The 18329-nt window shown below is 32.4% G+C and overlaps 1 protein-coding gene across 1 annotated transcript; it reads right to left on the bottom strand.

The window, feature by feature from the left end:
* Nucleotides 1-3680: 3680 nt before the first annotated feature.
* LOC139902252 (uncharacterized) lies at nucleotides 3681-4370 on the bottom strand. Its single transcript, XM_071884896.1, has one exon. The coding sequence runs from the start codon at nucleotides 4368-4370 to the stop codon at nucleotides 3681-3683; it is 690 nt and encodes a 229-aa protein (XP_071740997.1).
* Nucleotides 4371-18329: the final 13959 nt, after the last annotated feature.

Genomic DNA, 18329 nt, shown 5'->3' with positions numbered 1-18329 from the left:
TTTAAGAACCAAATCTTCATTTTGACATAACGGAAGCATCACAAAAGCGTTTGACGCAAATCTTGAGTCCTACATGCATGATCTTTCACAAAGAATACAGTAGTACACTTAACAAAATCACAAAGCAATCAAGTCAGAAAATTCGGATATCATGTAAACCCTAACGAAAACAAACCCTAACGAAAACTTCGATTAAGCATATCTTGAGCATACGATAATGAAATCAAGCAAAATCATAGTCCAAACTTATTAATTTTTCAAGATATATCCATCTAGATACAATACAAGATCAGTACACCAACTCGTATAATCAGATTCATAACAATAAAATTCGGTTTTCATAATAAAGACAACGATCGAGCAAATTAACGACGAACAACGACTCTAACCGCAATCAATTGAGCACTAGACTCTTGTACACCATGCAATTGACCAAAATCAGATCTAAAAAGATTAGATTTAGTGATTATACCTTACTAGAGATCAGTTAACTTATATAAGCACGTAGAGAATGACAAGAACGATCACTTTCGTGTAGAACGCAAGAGCAAATAATCAAAATTGAAGGTGATTATGAGGATGATGATGATCGACGACTTGGAGGGTGAGAGAGGCTGCAAAATTTCGTGGCTTAGGGTAATGGGTGGAAGATTTGTGATTAAATGCCTTTTTATACATATTTCCTTAATTAGGTTAGGGCTTAATTCACTAGTTAGTAACATGGGCTAAATTAGAAGACCAATAAGAGTGGGGATGGGGAATTTCGGCCGTGGCCCACATGGGAGGGAAGTCATGGGCTCTTTTGGTCTAGCTAGCAACTCTATTGTGTAACCCGATGAGTGTCGTTGACCGAAACCGCAAATCGGAACGTTAACCGGGCGTTCTAGCGAATTCTACGCGTTTTAAATCCTTAAAACTTCTAATAAATTAAAAGTATTCTTAAAACATAATAATTACATAAAATAATTAATAAAAGTGAAATACCATTCGTTTCGTTATTTTCTTGTATGCGCGTGGTCCGTTTCGAGTGCCGTTAACCGTACCGGGTCTCCGGAACATTAACTAGTCGTTGAAACGAAATCACCGGATTTAATTCATTAAGTCAATAATAAATTAAATAAGTTTTCTTAAAGTCAATAATTATTAAAAACAATTATTTCGTCGTTTTACTGAGTTCCGTAAACTGAAAAGCTTTCTAGGCGATTAACTTAATCGTAACATTTTCTAGGCATTTCGCTATCCGAAACAAGTTCATCAATTAATATAAAATATTAATTCAAGTAATCCACTAGGATCAAGTATGCATTTAATTCTATTAAGCACACAAAGTCTAAGTAATCACCGTTAAATACTTAACGGACAAGTAACGATAGTAACGGAAAAAGTCGAGTTGTTACAGGTTATGACTTATTATTAATCAAGTTACGGGGTGCCATTAAAAAAATTTCAATTTTTTTAGAATTTAAAGGGTGTGTAATTTTTGTGGGTGATAGTCTCTTATATATAAATAAGATCTTGGCCACACAAACCTAAAGTTGAGTACATCAATAAGTATGGTGATTATATACAAGTGCATGAAAGTGTGGTTATGGTTAGGTACTCTATCTTGCAGAATAATATGTCTTGTCGTAAAATAACATATCTTTGTAGAGTCATGGTTATAGTCATGGTCATGATCATGGTTAATCATTTATTATATCATTTAGAATGACATATGTATGTCTTTTAAAATATGTTCTTCAACTTCATTAATAGCCTAAAATGTAAATTCATTATTTAATTAAAAAAAACCCTTAACTCACCAAAATCTTTGGCGGGCTTTATCTTTCTATTCGCTAAGAGTTATTTTTCACCGTCTTCACCATTAAACTCGAAATAATTTTACTATCACCCCGTAACAAACTACATTCGAAACAGACATTTTTTTTAAAAAACTCCAACCATTGTTGCTTACCTTTTATACATATATACTTTACATTCTTCGCGAGTTATTTTTCACGGCTATCACTATTAAACTCGAAATAATATTACAAACACAACGTAACTAATTATACTCGAAAAGGATGCGCTTTTAAAACGCTAGCCATTTTGGATTACCTTTGATGCTGTTGAGAATGAAACCCCGTAGATTATGACTTATTATTAATCAAGTATTTATAGAGTACAATGAGATCGAAAATCTAATTAATTCTAATAGACCGAGCCCATTATATAATCGTGTTGTACCAATCCTAATATATTCACATATTCTGATACTCTCACGCAGTTGGAACGGAAGTAATATACAAACGCTCAAATTCAAACGTAAATACATAAATACATGATATAATAATTTTTTCTTAAAGGCAAGCCCCCAAAGTGTAGCAAGTGGGGATTGGTCCCTTTAGAACTTTCCAAGCATCTTACATGATATAATAATGATATAAACACTATGAACATAGTAAAACTAAAATACAATCAAATTTTTAATGCTGAAATTTATAGTCTTGACTTTTTGGCTTGATTATTTTATTTGTTTTATTATTTTTTTTTTTTTTTTTTTTTAGAATAGAGTATGAAGTAAGAAAAGGAGTATTATTATGGGAAGAATATGATAAATCGATATGTAAATAAGAAATTTGAATTGATATGGGAATTTTTTTATTTTTTTATTTTTTTGAGTTGAGAGAATAAATAGTTTAGAAGCAAAATATGGATGGTAAGTAGAACAAAAATATAACTATGTGATTTGACTTTTTTTTTCATTATAAAACAAAAAAATTATGAGAGTACTAGGATGCGAGTGGTTCTATGAATATTATTAAATTCATAAAATGAACAAAGAATTTCGTTGCTAAAGAAAAAAATAGCGAATGTCGTATGTATGTAGAATACGGATATGATACCATGTTCAGAATGGAACTCTGTAGGTTATGACTTACTATTAATCAAGTTACAGGTTGCCATTGAGAAATTTTCAATTTTTTTTAATTGTAAGGGTGTGTAATTTGTTTAGTAATGGTCTCTTATATATGAATAAGATCTTGACCACACTTAACTAAAGTTGAGTACATCAAAAAGTATGGTGATTATATGTAAATGAGTGAAATTGTGGTAATGGTTAGGTACTATGTCTTGTAGAATGATATGTCTTGTCGTAGAATGACATATGTATGTATGGTCAAGGTTATGATTATGGTCATGGATAGTCATATACTATGTCTTTTAGAATGACATATGTATGTCCTTTAGAATATGTTCTTCAACTTCATTAAGGTCCTAAAATGTAAATTCATTATTTAATTAAAACCCACTTAACTCACCTAAATCTTTGTCGGGCCTTATCTTTCTATTCGCAGAGAGTTATTTTTCACAGCCTTCACAATTAAACTCGAAATAATTTTACGAACACAGCGTAACTAACTACATTTGAAATAGATGCTTTTTTTAAAATGCTAACCATTTTTTCTTAACTTTTATACATATATACTTCATATTCGCTGCGAGTTATTTTTCACCACCATCACATTAAACTAATTTTACGAACACAACGCAACTAAATATCCTCGAAACGGACGCTTTTTAGAACGCTGGCCATTTTGGATTACCAATTATTTTGTTAAAAATGGAACCAAACTCAAAACAACCTCATCTATGAGGCTTTGATCACACCCAATTTGCAATGGCAAGTTACCTTGCCTTTATAATCTACTCTTACCAATATGCGGTATTTGGTAATTGTTGCCACCTTGAACCTTCATTATTTCCTTCATACATGTTTGAAGAGCTAAGAAAACGTTATTTAACTCACGTGATTGCATTCTATCAAAAGAATTTTGCATCGCCGAAACCAATTCATCAATTGAACCCAAAGGCTCTTGCTCTTGAAGTGATTGAATCGCTGGAAAAAATCCAAGGTCCAACACATTTAAATCGGGACTATTTGGTGGTTGAAAACAAAGTTTTATATCAAATCCCTCTCGAGATGATGCTTCAAGAAACTCTCTATCATTAACATTAATATGAGGCCTTGCATTATCTTGTTGAATGAATATTGGACCTGAATGACCTTGTGACCATTTAGCTCTAATCGCCTGTAGAACCTTCGCTATTAACCATGCAGGTGTAACTTCTTTAGCCACCGATATTATAGGCTTTATTTCCATTGTCCCCGCAACTCGGTTCTTGCTTGTACGTATAGCGGGTTCTAAAGTGGTAAGTGGAAATATGCCAATCTTTCCCGAGAAAACTTCATTACCCGATGCATCATGTCTTGGTCGTGCAACGGCGGCAAGAAACATTACTTTAGTGATAAACTTTTTTCTTTTACAAGTTCTTGAAGGCTCATTCTCACCGGGAACAATGTAATAGCGTTTTGATGATCTTGACATGTAAAACCATTTTTCATCAATATGTACAAAATTAAACATATCGTGAAATACGGGACTTGGACTTGACAAGGATCGAGTCACCATAGATAAAAAAAACTTTAACCTTGCTATTTTATTCACGTTTGTAAGAGCCGGTTTGATTGCATTTGTGTGGGGTACTAATTCACCTTCTTTAATTCTTCTATGAATTGTTGCTCTTGAAAGATTAAGAGAGCTTGAAAGTGATCATATATTGGTGCGGCGACGTAGTGGAATTTGCAAAACTTGATTCAAATCAATTTGTATTCTTTTTTTCTAACCACTCCAAACATATTTGAAGATAAATCAACCCTTAATCCTTGCTCGAGTTGGACTTTAGCTTTATGCCAAACGCGACTTACGATTTTTTTAGATACACAAAATTGTGTTGCTACTTCACTTAATGCTCCCCTTTTCAATTCTCCACATGAAGATTGTTGCAATAAACATTGAAATATAGCTTCACGTTGAGAATTTGTGATGTTTTTCTTTATGTTGAAATTTGTTACTGAGATAAGATCTAGTAAGAATAAAAATAAACAACTCTATTTTAACTTTGGCCCTTTTCTTTTTTTGTTGAAATACTTTGGAGACTTGTCAAATTGATGCACATGTAAAACTCTATGTACGTTTGCCTTCAAAAATTGGTGGGAAGTAACATGCCTCCAAACTCTGTACATGTAAAACTCTCTTTTAACTTTCTTTTAACTTTTTTAGTTGACTTTTGATATGTCAATCAAAAATTTACTGTGAAATTTCCCTCCAAAAGATCTACAGCAAAATATTGGTGGGAAATAAATAAAAATATTTGCTTCTAAAGTTGGTGTACCTTTACTCTTTACATTTGTTTTTATCATTTCAACTTTTCTAGTTAACTTTTAATGTTAAAAAGGTAAAGGAGGGTAAATATGTCATTTGATCAAAGAGAAAGAAAGAAATGATTGAACTTTATTAAACTGTGTTTTTTTGTTTGGGGACTATTGGAATGAGACGGATGGAGTATTAATAATCAAGTATCTATAAAGTACAATGAATCCTACAACCTAACTAATTCTAATGGACCGAGCCCATTATACAATCGTGCTAGACCAATCCTAATATATTCACATATTCTAATACTCCCCCGCAGTTGGAGCACGAGTAAAATATAAACGCTCAAACTTAAACGTAAATACATAGATGCATGATATAAACACTTTGAACATAGTAAAACTAGAATATAACGAAAGTGTTAATGTTGAAACTTGTAGTCTTGATTTCTTGACTTGATTATTTTTTAATTTTTTAATTTTTTAGAATAGAATATGAAGCAAGAAAGAGAATATTATTATGAAAAGAATATGATAAATCGGTATGTATTATTTATTTATTTATTTATTTGAGTTGAGTAGAAAAAATAGAATAGAAGCAAAATATGAACGGTAATTAAAACAAGAATATAACTAAGTGATTTGACTTTTTTTAATATAAAACAGAAAATGTATTAGAGCACTAGGATGCGAGTGGTTGTATGAATATAATATAATTAAATCCATAAAAAGAAAGAAGAATTTCGTTGCTTAAGAAAAAATAGTGGATGTCCTATGTATGTAGAATAGGCTCTGATACCATGTTATGAATGAAACCCCGTAAGTTATGACTTATTATTAATCAAGTTACGGGTTGCCATTGAAAAAAATTTCAAATTTTTTAGAATTGTAAGGGTGTGTAATTTGTGTGGGTGATGATCTCTTATATATGAATAAAATCTTGATCACACATAACTAATATTAAGTACATCAAAAATCATGGTGATTATATGCAAGTGAGTTAAAGTGTGGTAATTGTTAAGTACTATGTCATATATAATGATATGTCTTGTCGTAGAATGACATATGTATGTATGGTTATGGTTATGGTTATGGTTAGTTATATACAATGTTCTTTAGAATGACATATGTATGTCCTTTAGAATATGTTTTTCAACTTCATGAAGGACCTAAAATGAAAAATCATTATTTAATTAAAAGAACCCTTAATTCACCAAAATCTTTGTCGGGCCTTATCTTTCTACTTGTCGAGAGTTATTTTCCACCTCCTTCACCATTAAACTCGAAATAATTTTACGAACACTACGTAACTAACTACACTCAAAATAGAGCTTTTTTAAAATGTTAACAATTTTTGCTTATCTTTTATAGATATATACTTTACATTCGCCGTGAGTTATTTTTTACAACCATCACCATTAAGCTCGAAATAATTTTACGAACACAACACAACTAACTATACTCGAAACGGACAGTTTTTTTAAAATGCTAGCCACTTTGGATTACCTTTTATACTGTTAAGAACGAAATCTCATAGGTTATGACTTATTACTAATCAAGTATTTATATAGTACAATGAATCTTAAATCCTAATTAATTCTAATGGACCGGGTCCATTATACAATCGTGTGCTCGACCAATCCTATTATATTCACATATTCTAATACTCCCCCGCAATTGGAGCGAGAGTAAAATACAAACGCTCAAACTCAAACGTAAATACATAAATACATTATATAATAATGATATAAACACTATGAACATAGTAAAACTAAAATACAACAAAGTCTTAATGCTGAAACTTGTAGTCTTGACTTCTTGGCTTGATTATCTTTCTTGTTTTTCTTTTATTTTTTTGATATAGAGTATGATGCAAGAAAGAGAGTATTATTATGAGAAGGAATATTATTAATCGATATGTAAATGAGAAATATGAATTGATATGGAAATTATTTTTCTATTTTTCTTTTGAGTTGGGAGAAAAAAACAGAAATAAAAGATGGACAGTAAGTAGAACAAAAAATATAACTAAGTTATTTGACTTTTTTTTAAATATAAATTAAAAAATTTATTAGAGTACTAGGATGTGAGTGGTGTAAAGACCCTAATTCTTACGAATGCCAATAATTATAAATAAAGGTAACTTAAAAGATAAATGAGCGTTATTCTTATTCGAATTCAAACCATAGTCCAAACCAAAGTTGACAAACTTATTCAAAAGTACTACTAAACCAAAATAAGCTAATAAATCTTGAAGGAAATCTCTAAAGCAAGGTGCTAAGTTCACTCCACTCTACACTCTTCCCTCGTTCCCAACGCCCCCTTGATTACCTGTCGTATAAGAAGGAAAACAAAGAATACGACTGAGCCAAAGCCCAGTGAACGGATATAACGAATAACGGAGTATAGTATGACATGCAAATTTAATTTCAAAACAAACTTATTTTCAAAATAACTTAGTTGCAAAACAAAGTGCGAATATGTATAGATCCACAATACCATATATCATGCTGCAAATTTCATAAAATAATGCACTAAGAGTCAAAACAAATATGTAACAAAGTATCAAAATGAAACCATAGGGTAGCTACTCCACTAATCATCCATATCAGTGACGTTTCGTATGACACTACGATGAACGTACACCGTCAAAACAAAATCCTAGGATTGATCCATACGCCTCCTATCAAAATATAATAATAAAGAGCTCGTACCAACTACCGGGTAATCACAGGGAGACGCCGTAGATATAAACAAATACACCGCTACGGTCGATGCCACATTATCGTTGTCACAATAATGTGCCCACGGGACCTCCATGGATAGATTACTCTTAGGCATATTTTAAGAAACCGTTTTAACCGACTTATTAATTATAAATGTTCAAATATTTTTAAAGTGACTAACGGACTTTAGAATATGTTTTAAAAAGAATTAACAAGTTGATTTAAATATTTTACGCTTGACCAAACACTTAAAATGTATATAACATTGCATGTCGTATTATTTTAAAATCACGTGTCAACCCAACCATTCGGTCTAACTTTTGTCACGAGTCATGTTACATAATACTTTAGCCCTTTACATATTAACAACTTAAACGGGACTAAACGGGACATGTAAAGCCACGTGGAATGAGGGACACTCGATACGAATCACCGTACCACTCGTCACACACAAACGTTCTTTACCGGGACGTTTCCAACCTTTTCGGGGCTGTTTTCGGGACACATACGGGCTGTTTTTGCGGCTGAAATAGCAGCTGTTCGGGACAGTTTTCGGGGCCATTTTTGGTGGGTTTTCGAGACACGGTTTTGACACAATTTCCCAATACTAAATGTTATATTTCCCCAAATTTACACAAGTGATTAGCAATATCATTAGTACATCAAAAATAGGGGACATTATAACATATACACTTCAAAAACTAAATAAACAAAATAACCTTTCAAATGAGCATGTCATACAACAAGATTTATATACACAATTCGAAACAAAGTTTTGAGAGGAAAGATTTACCGAAGCGATCCTAGAACCACCTAGAATATCCGTACCTTATGTTGAATGACTAAGTTCCAAAAACAACAAAACACCACGAAAGAATGCGATCACCGAGCCAAATCTAACGAATGCACACGTATAAGCACAAAATACATTTAAGTAGGGAGTAAGTAATATCCTTTATTCAAAAAGTGTTATCATATGGTTCTTATGAGTTTGTTGTTATCTAAATAGTTTCATGTATTTTACATTACCATATATTTTTATGACAATCATTTTCCAAATTATCATAACTTACATATTTTAAGATTATATGGTAATCAAAATATGGACTCCAAACATCAATCTGTATTTCTTTTCCATATTACACAAATATATATTCACCTAAGTTTATATTATCATTCCATATTTAAATTTGTTGTTTAGTAAATTACGTTTTATAAAGATTTCTTGGTTAACATAATTAATGGTCACATGATATATGTTATGTTTGTAATCGATCAAATACACACGTAATTATGAGTTCCATCTATCTAACTCACTGTCATTTTCATCTCTAAATCTCATTCTCATTAGTCATAATTTTTATGAATACTAATTTTAATATTTAAGAAAACAGAATCAGTAGCACAAAATTTGTGAATTTAAATTCAGTCATCTTATAGATTTTATGTACTAGTTAAAAAGATATTTTAAATACTCCATTACAAAACATATGACTACAATTTTATTTTAAGATGTCTTTTTCACACAAGATGTTTTGTACCCAAAATCTTAACATCTCATCTTTATCAAAGTCCATGTTATATGTAGTAGATCAAAACCACTAAGTTAAATAAGAAATCTAATATACAATTTGTACATCAAAAATAAAGATTATGGTTAGTAGTTACCTTTAAATTGTGTGCGTATTAAGATTAAGACTAGACCCGCAATATTTTGTATTCTTCTTTGATATATCTATTGTCTCTATTTCCTTCTTTTAAATATAATGATAGGTGATGGATGGATTATTGTGAGTAGTGTGAGTATCAAGTTGGTGAAGATTTAGAAAAGGGAGTGCCAACGAATGATGCTTATGAATGATACTTATGAGAGGCATATAACTCCATGAGACTATTCCCATCCCTTTTAATAAATATTAGCCCAAGCAAATTCCAACAATTTCATCAGTAGAATTAATCTTCCTTTTTTTTATATTAAATTTTAGTGTAAGGAAATTGACTAATATTTGTTAATCATAATTAATTTACTTCTAACATGATACCAAAACAAGTTTGTATAGTTCACAGTTTACGTTCTTAACATTAGAAGTTAGGATATTTTGCTAATTAATTTACTAACCAACTAGTATACCACTACCTTTTTCTTATGTTTCAATCTTATATATTTTATGTATTTTAACTTGGGTTATTATAATTTGTAAGAATGATTAAATACTAATTATGAGTTTTAAATTGTTTTAGTTTTAGAGGATATTACAAGTGGTGTATGAATATTATCAAATCTATAAAAGAAAGAAGAATTTCGTTGCTAAAGAAAAAACAGTGGATGTCGTATGTATGTAGAATAGATTCTGATACAATGTTAAGAATGAAACCCCGTAAGTTATGACTTATTATTAATCAAGTTACGAGTTGCCATTGAGAAATTTTCGAATAATTTATAATTGTAAGGGTGTGTAATTTGTGTGGATGATGGTCTCTTATATATGAATAAGATCTTGACCACACATAGCTACTGTTGAGTACATCAAAGAGCATGGTGATTATATGCAACTGAGTTCAAGTGTGGTAATGGTTAGGTACTATGTCATTGTAACAACCCTGCTTTTTCCGTTACTTCCGTTAACCTTCCGTTAGGTTATTTAACGACGATTATTTGACGTTTATGTGTTTATATGTAATAAATGCGTACTTGATCTTTGGAGGGTTACAATAATTAATATGGGCTGATATTAATTCAAATAAATATTTCGGATAATAAAATACGATAAAAACGATACGATTTTGATAACTGCTTTTTGAACAACGAAACGCTCGAGTTTATTTTAATAATTAAATTATTAATTATTAACTTTTCAAAAATATTTAATTTATTGGGTTTTTAATAAATTAAACGATTGGTTGCGTTTAACGATCGGTTTAGCGTTCTGGGCCTTCGGTACGACTAAACGACACTTGAAACGGACCACGAGTACAAGGAATTGGACAACACGAGCCCGGGAGTACCCCATTGGGCCATGTTCGGCCGACCACACCACCTCACCCCTTAGTTTTGTTGTTTTGGGCTTATTAGTTGCTACTAGTGTCATTAAGCCCTAGATATAAAAATACTAGTAAACCTAATCAACTTCACATTCCCTAAAAACAAAATTTCAGCCGATTACTCTCCTTCTTCTCCCCCTGTTCATCGACCAACAATCCTCACACAACACCATTAATTTTTGCTCAATCGAATAAACCTTCTACATAAACGTTGTAATTCCCATCGTCCTCTACGTGTGTGTATCATTAATTTTGTGATCAAAGGTATAATCACATGAACCCTAATATTAAAAATCTGATTTTTATTAAAGTTTCATAGTTATGTTGTCAATTGCTCAAGTCTATACGCGTACGTGTTAATTGTAATCGTTATATTGATTGTTTGATGCGTTAGGGTTTAAAAACGAATTTGTTTTTGCATGCTCAGAAAAATTAAGTTTTTCAAATGTTAATTATTATGTTATATTCAGATTCCTTGCGAAAAACTATTGAGTTTAGGCTTTGGATTCGCTTGATTTCGTTTCCGGATGATCAAGTTATGCTTAATTGAAATTAACGTTGTGTTTTCGTAATTGATCAGAAATCTGGATTTGATTGACCACGAATTGGCATGTGAAACTTATACCACTGGAAATATAATTTAAAAACACTCAATTTAGACTAGGATATCATATCGTTTGCTTATGTATAACCCAAGATATGCTTGAATTAGTGTAAAAGTAGTTTTATACAGCACTTGCATGAAAATAACCTTGTATGATAAAATGTGTTAACTTCTGTGATTAAAGATTTGCATATTTGAAATTTTCACAAAAATTAATTCACCTTTCATGTAGATATCATAGGCTAATTGTATCTATATCTTCGGATAATCGCGTGCGAAAGTGGCTAACTAAACTAGAATCGAATCTGTAAATTGCTCTCTGTTTTATACTCTGTGGATTGTGTTTATTTAATGAGCATGTAAGATTCTGGAATATGAATTTTAACATGATATGTGACTTATTGTTAGTTTATGTCAATCTCTGAAACCTTATGCATTGGGCACAATAGAGCCGTACTTTATGTAAATTCTGATTTGAGCTGAAAAAAACTGAACATCCAACTTGCATGAATAAACTGTACAAATTGGCAAAACAAAATTTGCTAGATTTTTTATATGTGTTACTTTGAATTGTCCTTAAACTATGGCCACTGGTTTTGTATCAATTGCATGTTCCTAACTCCGGTTATAGCCAAAACGAAATCAGTGCGCGGTCAGAAACTGACTGGGCAAACCCCCAATGTACCCATTCTTATTCCTGAATTTTAATTATCGTATGAGTCCCCGGCCGGACATTTTGGAATCAATTTTAAGTATATTTATGATCTGAAGTTTTCCATGTTTACGTGAATTTTGTACTATGAGATATTGTGCTAAGTATGCTACGTGTTCATGAACTTTGGGCACAACGATAAACGGAAATTGTGAAAATGATCATTCATGACCTGAAACATATTGTTTGACTTATGTTTGACATGTTGACCAACATTTGACATGAACCTCATGATGTTGACTTTAGTTGACTACTTTGACCAAGTTTGACTTTCGGTTTGACTTCGGTTGACTTTGTTTGACTTGCATGAATTACTTGACTATATGTTGACTTTTACTTTGAAACGCGTCGATTCGAGCAATAAGACAACTTATACTATGAAACCACCCTTATTTAAGATACATATATTGACCAACCTAAATACGTATACTTAGGTTGCATTATTCAGCTGTAAACCGTACAAGTTTTGTCTGTCATCCAAGCTTATTCAAAGGTGAGTCTACAGTCCCGCTTTTTACATATTTTCAGGGATGAGAATACACGCTGTTATACTTACTTTATCAAATGCTTTTGTATTGACACGAGTACTATATATGTGTAGTGAGTTTGTTCAAAAAGCCTCTAGCTTGAATACTTTTAATACCATCGGTGTAAGCACAATTTAGATGGACGGTTCTGTTAGGTTGACAACCTCACCCGCTTTAATAACTGTGGTGAATTTATTTTGAACATTAGATACGCTCGAAAAAGTGTATAACATTTTAGGAGGTAAAGGCAGGTATAGTGGCTTCAATACTCGGGTCATTGCTAGTATTCAGGTGATCAGATTATGCAAACTTTAAAATCTTGTGGTCAAGGAAATTTAAACTATTTTTCTGATAACTGTTTTTCATATACTGTTACATAACTTTAAACCTGTAGATTCACTCAACATTATTGTTGATCCGTTTTGTGTGTTTTATTCTCAGGTATTAACTGCTTTCGTTGTAGAATATTGCTGTTACGTAGAAGTCAAGCCAAGCACTGGGACCAGAGTTAACATTCCGTTAAAAGGATTTTTAACAGGGTGTTAAAGATGGTATCAGAGCCGTGGCTATAGGGAACCAGGATACATTAGTGTGTCTAACCGTAAGGCGCATTAGTGAAGTCTAGTCTATAGCCATGTGTCTTGGACGACTTTTATACACCATACCTGCACTATTTGCTTCACAATGCTACATGTAGGGCTACACATTACACCACATACATATACGCCTTATACCATACAACATGGACTTGGACTAAATATACTATATCAAGAAACACATATGTACACACGAAACCAGATTTAACTAAATTAAGTTGACTACGCCATCTTGAACTTATGGAATGATGTCGAATGGAAATGTGAGATAGCGTAATGTAATGACCGGGATTACATTACGGTAACTCATATAGAAGTTCTGACATCGCAAAATAAGGAATTGGGGCCGAGTCAAGTAGGTTACTTGGGTAAACAACTTTTAGAAAACAAACCGTGTAATCTTAAATGTGAGTAGAAACTTACACTGTGCAAATTAATTGTATTATAACTTGAAATCTTGACACAACTCATCACTGATCGACACTGCCTGCCACCACCGATCACTACTTGTCACTACAAGGACACTACTTGAACACACTTGTCATTTCATACCACTATTCAGTACTGTTTATTGCTGTTAACTACTACTCAACACCACCTCTCGCTGCTAGTCACGACCGAACACTACTTCTCACTGCTTGTCATTACTAAATACTACTTACTACCCCTTACTACTTGCTACTACTCAATACTACTCATTACTGCTTACCACTACTAAGTAATACTCGACACTACCAACACCTCCGCATTTTACTACTCGCTAATGTGCATCACAACTCATTTCTGATACGTCTTTAGAGGAGGAATTCCTGATAACTGCCCGCACAATACGTAGTAGATATTGTCTACCCGACTTCCAACTTACCAATCATTCAGCCACCCGCCGTTCATGATTTTGTTTCCCCACACGAGTCTACCGACTGATAACTATTATGCCTTGTTGGGTACCATTGGTATACATGTGTATATATACTTATGATGCGAGCATGTGATCTAACAACTTATACGTCACTACTATCATCACTGCTTATCACAACCCATCGCTACTTATCGCTAACGTCATCACTCATTTTATCGTATCCATTCTCATTCTTTTCCAACGTACTTTTCTTAAGCAGAAATCATTTTCATTATACCCACAAACATTACCAACCAACTTTGAACACATCGACGCGAACTACACTTCATCTATTTTCCGCGAGGCACATACATCTGGAAGTTTGCACCAACCCTTTTCGATTAAATATCAGATTTTATTTGAGTTGCCATTACACCTTGTTCATTTTCATTTTCCATGAAATTCATCACGTTCTCGCTCATCAACCATAATGTTTATTTATGCTATCAACACCGGTGCTGAGAGAAGCTTTAACGCTAGAGAATTTGGTTACAACGTTTATAACCCTGTACCTTCCTTAGACAACGTGTACTCTATAAAACTATTAAACTGGGAAGTTTTAACTTAGTGGTTGAAACAAACTGGTTATCTGACGATACAACCGAGGTAGCTACGACCAGAAGACTATTTGAATTTCTTTCACCGACGATAATAGTATACGGAGAAGAGATCAGTACACCGTCATGTTACACTAATTACTCGAAGGTCCAGAAGTACATGAGATGAGAATGTCTCGCAATTATGGCACATGTGAGTACAGATGAGCCGACATTTAAGAGACCCAAATATTTCCCAACTATTAGAGATTGCCCTGAGGTTACACGTCCACCCCACCGTGAAGTCGAATTTCGGATTGATTTGGTGCCAGCAGTTGCACCCGTTACGCGTACAATATACGGACTTAAACCTTTAAAACTACAAGAGCTTCCCGTGGTGAAGATCATCAGAGTTGTAATGCCCTAATTTGTGACAGGTACTAGAAGGTGGGTCACAAAGCCATGAATTTCCGAGTTGGAGCTCCAGTCTTGTTTGTTAAGAGGAAGGATGGGTCGATGAGATTGTGTATCGACTATAGAGAATTGAACAAGTTGACAATCAAGAATCGATATCCGCTACCGAGGATTGATGACTTATTTGATCAGCTACAGGGATCTAGTTGTTATTCGAAGATTGATTTGAGATTCGGGTATCACCAATTGAGAGTCAAGGAAGCTGATGTCCCGAAGACAGCGTTTAGAACACGTTATGGACATTATGAGTTTACAGTAATGCCGTTTGTGTAGTGACCCGAACTTTTCCATGTTTATATATATTAATTGAGATTGATATTTACATGATTAAATGTTTCCAACATGTTAAGCAATCAAAATTGTTAAGACTTGATTAATTGAAATATGTTTCATATAGACAATTGACCACCCAAGTTGACCGGCGATTCACGAACGTTAAAACTTGTAAAAACGACATGACGATATATATATGGATATACATATGGTTAACATGAGATTATAATAAGTAAGTATCTCCATAAATATATTAACAATGAGTTATATACATATAAACAAGACTACTAACTTAAGGATTTCGAAACGAGACATATATGTAACGATTATCGTTGTAACGACATTTAAATGTATATATATCATATTAAGATATATTAATATATCATAATATCATGATAATATAATAATTTAACATCTCATTAGATATAATAAACAATGGGTTAACAACATTAATTGAGATCGTTAACTTAAAGGTTTCAAAACAACACTTACATGTAACGACTAACGATGACTTAACGACTCAGTTAAAATGTATATACATGTAGTGTATTTAGATGTATTAAAATACTTTTGGAAGACTTTAAGACATATATCAAAACACTCATACTTAACAAAAATGGTTACAGTTACTTTCCCATTCTTTTCTTTCATCAAGAATTCTAGTCGTATTTTTACCCGTATTATACACAGCTTCAAAACGTACTTACTATGGGTATATACCAATAGGAACTAGCATGGGATTCCACTCTTGATTATGTCATGTATGACTAATCAATTTTAACTTCTACCATGAGCTAGTCAACTAACTAGAACTCCTTTTAACCCCACTCAACACTCACCAATTACCACTCATCATTCACTCCATTTCACTTCCAATTCTCTTTCTAATTCTCTCTCAACACACCCACACTATTATGAACGTATTTTTCCAGTAGTTAATCATCATCTTCATCAAAAATCACTTCAAGAATCAAGCTATAATCATCATAGGAAGAACACTTCAAGAACACTCTAAAAATCCCTTCAAGTTTACTAATTTACTTCCAAGCTTTCTAATCCATTCCAAGTAATCATCTAAGATCAAGAAACCTTTGTTATATACAGTAGGTTATCTTTCTTATTCAAGGTAATATTCATATTCAAACTTTGATTCAATTTCTATAACTATAAACTATCTTAATTCGAGTAAAAAACTTACTTGAACTTGTTTTTGTGTCATGATCCTACTTCAAGAACTTTCAAGCCATCCAAGATCCTTTCAAGCTAGATCATTTCTTGTCACTTCCAGTAGGTTTACCTACTAAACTTGAGGTAGTAATGATGTTCATAACATCATTCGATTCATATATATAAAACTATCTTATTCGAAGGTTTAAACTCGTAATCACTAGAACATAGTTTAGTTAATTCTAAACTTGTTCGCAAACAAAAGTTAATCCTTCTAACTTGACTTTTAAAATTAACTAAACACATGTTCTATATCTATATGATATGCTAACTTAATGATTTAAAACCTGGAAACACGAAAAACACCGTAAAACCGAATTTACGCCGTCATAGTAACACCGCGGGCTGTTTTGGGTTAGTTAATTAAAAACTATGATAAACTTTGATTTAAAAGTTGTTATTCTGAGAAAATGATTTTTATTATGAACATGAAACTATATCCAAAAATTATGGTTAAACTCAAAGTGGAAGTATGTTTTCTAAAATGGTCATCTAGACGTCGTTCTTTCGACTGAAATGACTACCTTTACAAAAAACGACTTGTAACTTATTTTTCCGACTATAAACCTATACTTTTCTGTTTAGATTCATAAAATAGAGTTCAATATGAAACCATAGCAATTTGATTCACTCAAAACGGATTTAAAATGAAGAAGTTATGGGTAAAACAAGATTGGATAATTTTTCTCATTTTAGCTACGTGAAAATTGGTAACAAATCTATTCCAACCATAACTTAATCAACTTGTATTGTATATTATGTAATCTTGAGATACCATAGACACGTATACAATTTTTCGACCTATCATTTCGACACATCTATATATATTTCGGAACAACCATAGACACTCTATATGTGAATGTTGGAGTTAGCTATACAGGGTTGAGGTTGATTCCAAAATATATATAGTTTGAGTTGTGATCAATACTGAGATACGTATACACTGGGTCGTGGATTGATTCAAGATAATATTTATCGATTTATTTCTGTACATCTAACTGTGGACAACTAGTTGTAGGTTACTAACGAGGACAGCTGACTTAATAAACTTAAAACATCAAAATATATTAAAAGTGTTGTAAATATATTTTAAACATACTTTGATATATATGTATATATTGTTATAGGTTCGTGAATCAACCAGTGGCCAAGTCTTACTTCCCGACGAAGTAAAAATCTGTGAAAGTGAGTTATAGTCCCACTTTTAAAATCTAATATTTTTGGGATGAGAATACATGCAGGTTTTATAAATGATTTACAAAATAGACACAAGTACGTGAAACTACATTCTATGGTTGAATTATCGAAATCGAATATGCCCCTTTTTATTAAGTCTGGTAATCTAAGAATTAGGGAACAGACACCCTAATTGACGCGAATCCTAAAGATAGATCTATTGGGCCTAACAAACCCCATCCAAAGTACCGGATGCTTTAGTACTTCGAAATTTATATCATATCCGAAGGGTGTCCCGGAATGATGGGGATATTCTTAAAAATGCATCTTGTTATTGTCGG

This window comes from Rutidosis leptorrhynchoides, chromosome 3, assembly GCF_046630445.1.
Source record: "Rutidosis leptorrhynchoides isolate AG116_Rl617_1_P2 chromosome 3, CSIRO_AGI_Rlap_v1, whole genome shotgun sequence".
In the NCBI taxonomy this organism is placed as follows: domain Eukaryota; kingdom Viridiplantae; phylum Streptophyta; class Magnoliopsida; order Asterales; family Asteraceae; genus Rutidosis; species Rutidosis leptorrhynchoides.
This window is presented reverse-complemented; position numbering and strand designations above follow the sequence as displayed.